The 9,713-nt window shown below is 41.7% G+C and overlaps 2 protein-coding genes across 2 annotated transcripts; both read right to left on the reverse strand.

Moving 5' to 3' along the window:
* Positions 1-617: 617 nt before the first annotated feature.
* On the reverse strand, positions 618-6,470 carry LOC129752245 (uncharacterized). Its single transcript, XM_055748029.1, has 2 exons — positions 5,286-6,470; positions 618-665 (listed from the first exon to the last, which is right to left on the reverse strand). Exons 1-2 carry the CDS (start codon positions 6,468-6,470, stop codon positions 618-620), a joined length of 1,233 nt encoding a protein of 410 aa, XP_055604004.1.
* Positions 6,471-6,593: 123 nt separating this feature from the next.
* On the reverse strand, positions 6,594-9,464 carry LOC129752246 (uncharacterized). Its single transcript, XM_055748030.1, has one exon. It carries the CDS (start codon positions 9,462-9,464, stop codon positions 6,594-6,596), a length of 2,871 nt encoding a protein of 956 aa, XP_055604005.1.
* Positions 9,465-9,713: the final 249 nt, after the last annotated feature.

Genomic DNA, 9,713 nt, shown 5'->3' on the forward strand with positions numbered 1-9,713 from the left:
AAAAGGCTCTATGTTAAGTTCCGTGAGAAATTTATGCCGAGGAACAACAAAATTCGAAACTCTTCATATTAGAAACCATTGGACAAATTGGATAATCTTAGTATCATTGAGTTACCAATCGTTTTGTATTTTGTCGATTAGTTTGATTTTTAAATTTTTTACAATTGAATGATGCTTTGAAGTATAGCAAACTTGAGGAGAGCGAAAAAGCGAGATATCTCGTATTTGATCCGCAATGAGTTCATTCATTAGCAAACTTATCGAGTTCAGACGCTTTGTTTTTAAGGTAAATCTATATCGAAACGGACGATCACTACTCTTACATTTGGAAATAATTTCAATCATGAAAATTTCCCAGGGATGTGTTGTGAAAACTTTGAGCGTGTGGGAGAAATGTGGTATGTGATGTGTGTGCTGATTATGACACGCAATAGTGATCACGCACTCCACACACCATAAACATCACAATACACACGCACATTCATTACAGAACACATCTCACATCACAAAACATTGTGGTTTTATAAGTGGGCAGGAAGCTTAGCTTCCTTTGCTTCTCTCTCCCACCGAGGCCCTCCTCCACTGAAGCTCTCCGCAACTAGTCGGCTCAGCCGCCGCTAATCGTCTCCGCTGCTGGCTGCTTCATGCTGGTCCATGCTGTTGCACTATTGAACAGAACTGCTAGTCGATATCGGTGTTGGATTACCACTGGTGGGGTCCAAACACCGATCGAAAGAGCAGCGAACTCTGTTCACCTCGACGGGCAAAACGAAACTGAAACCGAGTCGACCAAAGGGCTCTTTGTTTTATACCTTTTGTAGGTAGGGAAAACCAAAACCCATCAAAGCAGGCGTTGGTGATGACGTCATAATCGTTTAGATATGATGTCTCTGAAAGAGGCGTTTTTCGTGACGCGAGATCCGTTCGCGAATTTCAATTTGCCCCCCTATAGTGTTGCCGTAAGACGTAATTCTACGTCAAAAGTTTAATATAAGCTTTTTTCTTTCCTTCCTGTATCTCCAATTCTGTTCGCCTACTGCCAGAAAGGAATTGTTTCACATAGAAAAGTTCCTGAAATACTACCCATGTCAAATTTGGTTTTATTTGCGTAGTAAATTCTTGAGTTATGCATAAACTTTAAAGGAATTGCCATCCCCCCTTCCGTTCTCCCCATTGAATGAATGGAGAGGACTTAATATTCATAAAAGTATTTTTCAAACTGAAATACTTTTTGATGCCAAATTTGGTTTCATTTGATCGATTTATTCTCGAGCTATGCAAAAAATTTGTATGAAAGCCCTCCTTTCCCCATTTATATCTGTCCGCTGAAAAAAAAAGGTGGGGCTTCAATTTATAATAGAAACATTTCTCGTATCAAAACACCCTCACATGTTAAATATGGTTCCTTTTTCTCGATCAGCTCTCCAGTTATACTGAAAATTGTAAGGGAGACCTTTCCTCCCCCTTTTAATCCATCTCTTTGAAGGAATGAATGATACCAAATATTGATAGAAGTATTTCTCGTACCCAAATATCGTTTCATGCCAAATTTGGTTCCATTTGCTGTTGAAGTTCTCAAGTCATGCAGTAAAAATTGAATGAAACTCCCCTCCCTCTTGCCTTTCTCCCCGCTGGAAGAAGGAAGGGGTCTCAAACAATCATTAGAACATATCACGTTCCCAAATACCCGCCCATGCCAAATTTGGTTCCATTTGCTTAATTAGTTTTTGAGTTATGTAAAAATTATAAAAGAGGCACCCTCCCCCCTTTATATCTCCTGAAAAAAGGAAGAGCTCTCAAATGTTCATAGAAATATTTTTCGTATCCAAATACCCTCCCATGCCAAATTTGGTTCTTTTTGCTTAATTAGTTTTTGAGTTATGTAAAAAATTATGAAAGAGGCCCTTCCCCCTTTCTACTGGAAAGAGGGAGGGGTCTCAAATAACCATAGAAATATTTTTCGTATCCAAATACCTTCTCATGCCGAATTTCGTTCCAAAATCTTGAATAGTTTTCGAGTTATATGAAAAAATGTAAGGTAGCCCCCTCCCCCCTTCCTTTTACCCTACTGAGAGGAGGGAGAGGTACCTAATATTCATGTAAATATTCCTCGTTCCCAAATACCACCCCATGCCAAATTTGATACCATTTGCTTGATTGGTTTTCCAGTTATGCAAAATATTGTCTTTTATTTGGATGGCCCCTCCCCCCCTTCATGAGAGAGGGAGGGGTCTCAGACCATTATAGGAACCTTTCCCTGCCTCCAATACCCCCACCTGCCAAGTTGCAAGCAAATCGGTTCAGTACTTTCCGAGTCTATAGGGAACATACAGACAGACAGACAGACAGACAGACAGACAGACAGACAGACAGAAATCCATTTTTATATATATAGATTATCCAAAAATAAATTACATAGCGTTAGAAAGGTTATTTCTTGAATGTCATTTTCCATTACAAGATTTTCAGCTACCTTTTTTTAGAATTGAGTATGTTAACGTTGAAATTAAAAAATTTAATATGAAATTAAATTGATTTTTGCAAATATTCTTTATTTATAACATAACTTTGTCAAAAATCTAGCTATGTCAAAAAAAATTACTGCAAAATGATGGTAGAAAAGCCATCTTTTAAATATGATATAAGATAAATAGTAGTTATTGCAAGTTTACGCTCTAGATCGTTGATAAAGGTATCTATTTTTCAGCGTTGTGACGTCACGAAGATTCTACTGTTTTAAAATTTATGATTTACTGAAATTTCACATATTGTCGAAAATTGGAGGTCTCTTCAAACTTTTTGAGTGGAATTTAATGCAATTTTTAGATTGAAAATCGGTTTAGCAGGTTGTGAGTTGCACCCGGGTAAAGAATGCGTTGTGACGTCACGAAAATTTAGTTACTTTTTTTCGAAAACGTTCAAGACTTTTTACTTCAACACAATTTCTTCAATACAAGTTCAACACAACAATGTGCTTCAATAAACGAATTTTTTTATCAAGTTTTTAAAGAAACTATTTTTTTTTTTGCATTAACTTAGTTGTTTTTAAACATTTCTAGTAAAACATATAAAACAGCGCTTAAAAAACGCTTGATTCAAGAATAAACAAACTATCAAACAAATGTAATCCTCAGCGATTTTATAAAAGAATATTTGTGATTCACAAAGCAGGTAGTTATCTGTGATTTGAATAAAAATGTTGCAAAAGATCTAGTTCTTCATATATCTTGTTATTATGAAAAACACCGCTAGTAGCTTCTATTTCTTTCTGACATTATGTTCAAACAAAATAAGTTCCATGAAATAAATGTAATGAGATTCAAAAAATCTTTGAACATGGTAAACTTAATATGTACTAGCACAAGGTCTCATGCAAAATTTTGGTCAGATTATTCAAAGGGAAGGGGTTGCGCAACGCACCTGAAGGTTGTATGGAATTATGTAGATTTTGTTCGGCATGATAAAAAAAATCGTTTTTAGTCAATAATTTAGGTCTTTATCAACCAAATTTTCTTTAATTTGAGTATTTTAAAGTCTTGATTATGACAATATTTCATCTGAGGAACGCGTTTCGATTAGAGTTATCATAAAACAGCTATAACGTTCAAAATTAGCGTCGATTAACGATCATTCAGGTATTTTTTGTATTTGACCCATCAGCAGCTAATTTTTGAAACTCCAAAACCTTTTTAACTAAACCATTGTCGAAATGGGATCTTGAGATAAACTATTTGTCATAATGAAAGTTTTGTGAATGACTATAATTAAAACAAATCAGCAGGGATTGAAATGCTCTCGCTCAAGCGGCTGAGCATCACAGCTCTTAAAGCTCGAGAGCGAAGAAAGCTGGAGCCAATTCTAGCCCACCAATAAATGCTCAAATTAAGCTCATACCTCTTCTGGCTCTAGGAGACAAGGTTTTGCATTTTGCTTTGAGTTTGTTAGCTCAAGGAGCCGAAATTTCTTGAGCTTGTTGGCTCAGCAAAATTGTAACACTTGAGCCAAATGATGTGTATTGACTTTGCTATTGTGGTGCTGTGTGAGCCAACGGCTTTTTTTATGCACCAGGAACTGTGGAAGGGCTTGTTGGGATTAATAAAATGAATGTTAAAGATTTCTTGTAACTGGTAAAAGTTACCAGCACTAGTAACTATGAAATAGTAAAATTTACAATTTTTCAGGAAAAACGCCAAATGAAAGGGCTTTTTGCAAGGATTAATAAAATCAATGTTAGAGAGTTCTAGTTACTAGTTAAAGTTACCAGCACTAGTAACTATGAAATAGTAAAATTTACAATTTTTCGGGAAAAACGCCAAATGAAAGGGCTTTTCGTGAGGATTAATAAAATCAATGTTAGAGAGTTCTAGTTACTAGTTAAAGTTACCAGCACTAGTAACTATGAAATAGTAAAAATTACATTTTTTTCGGGAAAAACGCCAAAAGAAAGGGCTTGTTGTGAGGATTATTAAAATCAATGTTATAGAGTTATAGTTACTAGTTAAAGTTACCAGCACTAGTAACTATGAAATAGTAAAATTTACAATTTTTCGGGAAAAACGCCAAATGAAAGGGCTTTTTGCGAGGATAATTAAAATCAATGTTAGAGAGTTCTAGTAACTAGTAAAAGTTACCAGCACTAGTAACTATGAAATAGTAAAATTTACGAATTTTCGGGAAAAACGCCAAAAGAAAGGGCTTTTTGTGAGGATAATTAAAATCAGTGTAAGAGAGTTCTAGTAACTAGTAAAAGTTACCAGCACTAGTAACTATGAAATAGTAAAATTTACAATTTTTCGGTAAAAACGCCAACTGAAAGGGCTTGTTGTGAGGATTATTAAAATCAATGTTATAGAGTTTCAGTAACTAGAAAAAGTTACTAGCACTAGTTACTATGAAATAGTAAAATTTCGAAATTTTCGGGAAAACGCCAAATGAAAGGGCTTGTTGCGAGTATTATTAAAATCGATGTTAGAAATTACTAGTTACTGGTAAAAGTTACCAGCACTGGTAACTATGAAATAGTCAAATTTCGAAATTTTCGGGAAAAAACGCCAAATGAGAAGGCTTGTTGCGAGGATTATTGGAATCAATGTTTATGTGTTAAAAATTTGTAAGTTTTACTATTTCATAGTTACTAGTGCTGGTAACTTTTACTAGTTACTAAAACTCTCTAACATTGATTTTAATAATCCTCACAAAAAGCCCTTGCATTTGACGTTTTTCCCGAAAATTCGTAAATTTTACTATTTCATAGTTACTAGTGCTGGTAACTTTAACCCTAATACCCAATACCGGGTTCGAAGAATGCTGATAAGGAGTTGTGGAGCTGCGTGGAGATGTTTTCGGTGGTAATAGTCGACCAGTAGTTTGGTAAACCGATGCGTGCCAGGGAGGAGAATTTGATGTTTGGTGTTGTACGGCAGTTGCGCTTGATCGAGCCTGCCACCGATGCGTATGACTTGGTCGTCGGATATGAACGGATGGAACCATCTGATGCGAGACCTTGTCGGGACAGATTTCCCCTTTTGTAGGTTGATCCATTCGCTGCTGAAGGCTTGTTGTTGAACGAGCGAGATGAGTACGTGTTCCGCTTCTTCGATTTCCTCGCATGTGAGAACTTTGCTGCTGGATGTTGTTGCTATTTCGGCCCTGCGGTTTCTGCTGACCCGTCTACAAAAGGCGATGGTGTGAATCATCCGACGAAAGGAGGAGAATCGACCGGTGAGTTCGTCGATGAATGATTCTGCAGATGCTGCGGTGATTACGGTGACTGGTGTTTTTCTGATTTCTCGGAGAATGTCGGCGTTTTGAATCGGAGTAATTTGTTGCGATGGCCATTGATGAGCGTCGTGTTTCAGCCAGTCTGGCCCCTTCCACCATAGGTTATCTTGAAGAAGGGCGTCTGCTGGCATGCCCCGTGATATCAAGTCAGCTGGGTTTTCCGATCCCGGGACGTGGTTCCAAGAACAGGTTTCGGTGGCCAGTTGTATTTTCGAGACTCGATTAGCGACGAATGTTACCCAAGTGGACGGTGGTGATTTGAGCCAGTGGATGACGGTGGTTGAGTCGACCCAGAAGAAAGTTTCGAGAGGACGTTGAAGCGATGTGATGATCTTCTTATACAACTCCGAGGCAATTTGAGCTCCGCAGAGTTCGAGGCGAGGAATGCTTTGGCGGTTTAGAGGTGCTACCTTGGATCTTGCTGTTAGAAGTGCGACGTTGACACCAGATGAATTTGTTGAACGGATGTAGGCACATGCGCCGTAGGCACGCTCAGACGCGTCGGAAAAGATGTGCAGTTGCACTGTTGAGGGATTCGAGCATAGAATGCAGCGGTCTATACGAAGGTCGTTGAGCAGAACAAGCTGTGAGTGGTAAGTTTGCCAAAAGTCTATGGCCGTAGGTGGAAGTTGTTGGTCCCAGTCCCAGGATGTACCGTCGTCGTTTTTTAATCCCCAGAGAGCTTGCATGAAGAGCTTAGCGGAAGTAACAACCGGACCTAACAATCCTAGAGGGTCAAAGAGGCGAGCTATGTGCGAAAGAGCGATTCTTTTAGTTAACGGTTGGTCGGTTGCAGATTCGGGGAGGTTGATTTAGTAGCGCAGGTGATCTGTTGCGGGCTCCCAGTGTAACCCGAGAGTTTTCAGACATTGGTCTCTGTCGAAGTCCACTGATGCTTGAAGAGCACGATTGTCTGGAGTTACGTCTTCGAGAACTGCTGGCTTGTTCGATGCCCATTTTCGGAGTTCAAAGCCACCCTTGATCAGCAGCGCATGAAGTTGCTTTCGAAGATGAACGGCTTCGTCGACGGAATCAGCTCCAGAAAAAAGGTCGTCGACGTAGAAATCCCGTTTGAGTACTCTCGCTGCCTCTGGAAACTGGTCGCACTCGTCGTCTGCTAGCTGTTGTAATACTCTAGTCGCCAAGTACGGGGCACTGGCAGTGCCATACGTGACGGTCTTAAGCTCGTAGGTCCACATCGGTGCGTCGGGTGAGGCTCGCCAAACGATTCGCTGCAAGGGAGTGTCATCTTCATGAACAAGAATCTGTCGGTACATCTGCTTGATGTCGGCTATCAGCATCACTGGTCGAAGTCTGGAACGCATGATGATGGAACGTAGATCTTCCTGAACGATGGGTCCGATCATGAGGGCGCTGTTTAAAGAAGGACCGTTGGGCGTCTTGCATGACGCGTCGAAAACTACGCGGACCTTCGTTGTGGTGCTCTCTTCTCGGACTACTGCATGGTGAGGTAGGTGATAGCATGGAGTGGGTGGTTGGTCTAGGTCAAGTACCTTCTGCATATGGCCTAGCGATTCATATTCGTCCATGAAGCTGTCGTACTGCTGTTTGAGGGTCTGGTTCCGGTTGAGTTTACTTTCAAGCATGTGAAAGCGTCGAAGTGCGGTTCGTCGGTTGTCGGTCAGTTTGTCCAGGATGTCCCTTTTGGTCGGTAGGCGGACGCAGTAGCGGCCCTCAGGTGTGCGAGAAACGTGTTGCAGGAAATGATTTTCGCAAGCTGCTTCTTCAACGGAGTAGTTGGGTGATGTGTCGTCGTTTTCAAGAGACCAAAATCGTTCCATTAGCTGGTTGAGATCGCTGGTGCTAGCCAAGTTAGCCACGACAGGACGAATTGAAGTGCGAGGTTCCTCATTTTTGCCGGTAACGATCCAACCGAGAACGGAGTTGACTAAGGTTGGAAGGCCATCACCGAGCGGGATTCTTTCCGATGTTTTGATTAAGTCGAAAAAGATTTGGGCACCCAGAATGAGATCAATTCGACTTGATTTGTAGAACGATGGATCGGCAAGCTCTATACTAGATGGAATGCTCCAGGATGAGGTGTTTACGGACGTTGAAGGGAGGTCAATGGTTATCTTCGGCAATACGAGGAATTCTAACGTGGCAGAGTACTGACTCACACGTGAGCGGATGGTGGATCGAACCTTGAAACGAGCTTGAGTGATGGATTGACCGATTCCGATGATGGGACAGTTGAGTTTCTGGCGATGAACTTTGATGAGTTGAGAGAACGATTGAGAGATGAAGCACGATTCACTGCCAGAGTCGAGAAGTGCTCGAGCGGAGTGCTCCGTGCCGTTTTCGTCGATGAGAATTAGTACCGCTGTAGCCAAGAGGACATTTTTACGGATGCCTTTAGCTGCAGCAAAACATGGAGTGTCCTTGAGAGCGGCAGGTAACGATACAGAGGGCTGTTCGTTCGTGGGCTTCGATGGTTGTCTTGGCTTGGTTGTGTTGCAGTCTCCGGAGGTTCCATTGGTGCAGATCTGGGAGTGATGACGACCTCGGCAGTACCGACAGGTGCTAGTGGATGAGCAGTCCTTCACGTGATGACCTTTACGTAGACAGTTCCTGCATAGCTGATGTTGACGTACTTCCTTCTCCTTCTCTTCAAGGCTCAGCTTCGAAAAAACAGAACACAAATACAGGGGATGATGCTCAGAACAGGATATGCATTTGCGGAAGCTGGATTGGTTGGCTCCGTGGCTGGTGACTGGCCGCTGCGAAGGTTTTTTGTTGATGACGTTGCTCGGCATCTGTTCGATGTTCTTTCCGATGGTTTCAAGAACGCTTGCACGCCGCTGGATGAAACCAGTCAGATCGGGGAAGGAAATTGAAGGTAGAGTCGAAGAGTATTCCTCCCAGTCGCGTCTCGTTGTAGGGTCTAGTCTGATGCTGAGCATTCGAATGAGAAGTATGTCCCAAAATTCGGTTTTTTCGCCAAGTTGTTTGAGAACCTTTACGTTCGCCTCAAATCTCTCGACGAGATTGCGCAACTCTATAGCAGATTCGCGATTCAGGGATGGAAATTCGAAGAGTGAGTCCACGTAAGATTGCTTCAATCTTGCTGGTTTTTGGTAGTGGTCAACCAACAAGGTCCAAGCCACAAGATAATTGTTTGCGCTAATTGAGATGGTTTGAATAAGTTTCAAAGCTTCTCCGGATAGAGAAGAACGAAGATAGTAGAACTTCTGGATGTTAGATAGTTCGTGAGAGCAGTGGACCAGCGAGACAAACAAGTCGTGGAAGTTCAACCAACTGTCGATGTTGCCATTAAATACCGGAAGTTTGACGTCAGGTAAGCGTACGTGCGATGACCAAGCAGGGACGTGTGGCGTAGAATGAGAAGAGGAAGGAGTGGGCGGCGAAGGAGAGCTTTTATTTTTAGAGAGCAGAAAGCCTTTCACTTCGAAGAATGACGACTCAAATTCAATCCGTTGCTTGAGATGATTGTCGACTTCTGCTTCATCCAGAGTCTCGAGTTCCGCCTGCACCGCATTGAAGTCGTTCCAGAGACTAACCAGGTGCTCGAGTCGACCGAGTACCTGGCATTCATGCTGCTCTTCTTCGTAGGCCTCCACGAAGGCCTTGATGTTGAAGAACGATGCAAGCAGACTCTTCTGCCGGGTTTTCAGATTCTTCAGCCGACGTTCGTTGGACATGGTGGTCTGCAAAAGCGACCAGGTAGCACAAAACGGGTAAAAGTAAGAATATTGGAATACTACTAACCTTTTGCAAGGCTTTTCAATGCCTTGTATTTATTAATTCCAACAGGATCGTGCTCAGGATGCGGATAGCGACCGACGTGCAACAGGTAAGTATCGCTTGTGTTCCGGACACGTGATTCCCCTTTCCGGAAAAGATGAAGGCTTCAGAAGTGTTCTAGGATGCGCGGAGTTCGACGCTCATCC

Source organism: Uranotaenia lowii, chromosome 3 (assembly GCF_029784155.1).
Source record: "Uranotaenia lowii strain MFRU-FL chromosome 3, ASM2978415v1, whole genome shotgun sequence".
NCBI classification, from domain to species: domain Eukaryota; kingdom Metazoa; phylum Arthropoda; class Insecta; order Diptera; family Culicidae; genus Uranotaenia; species Uranotaenia lowii.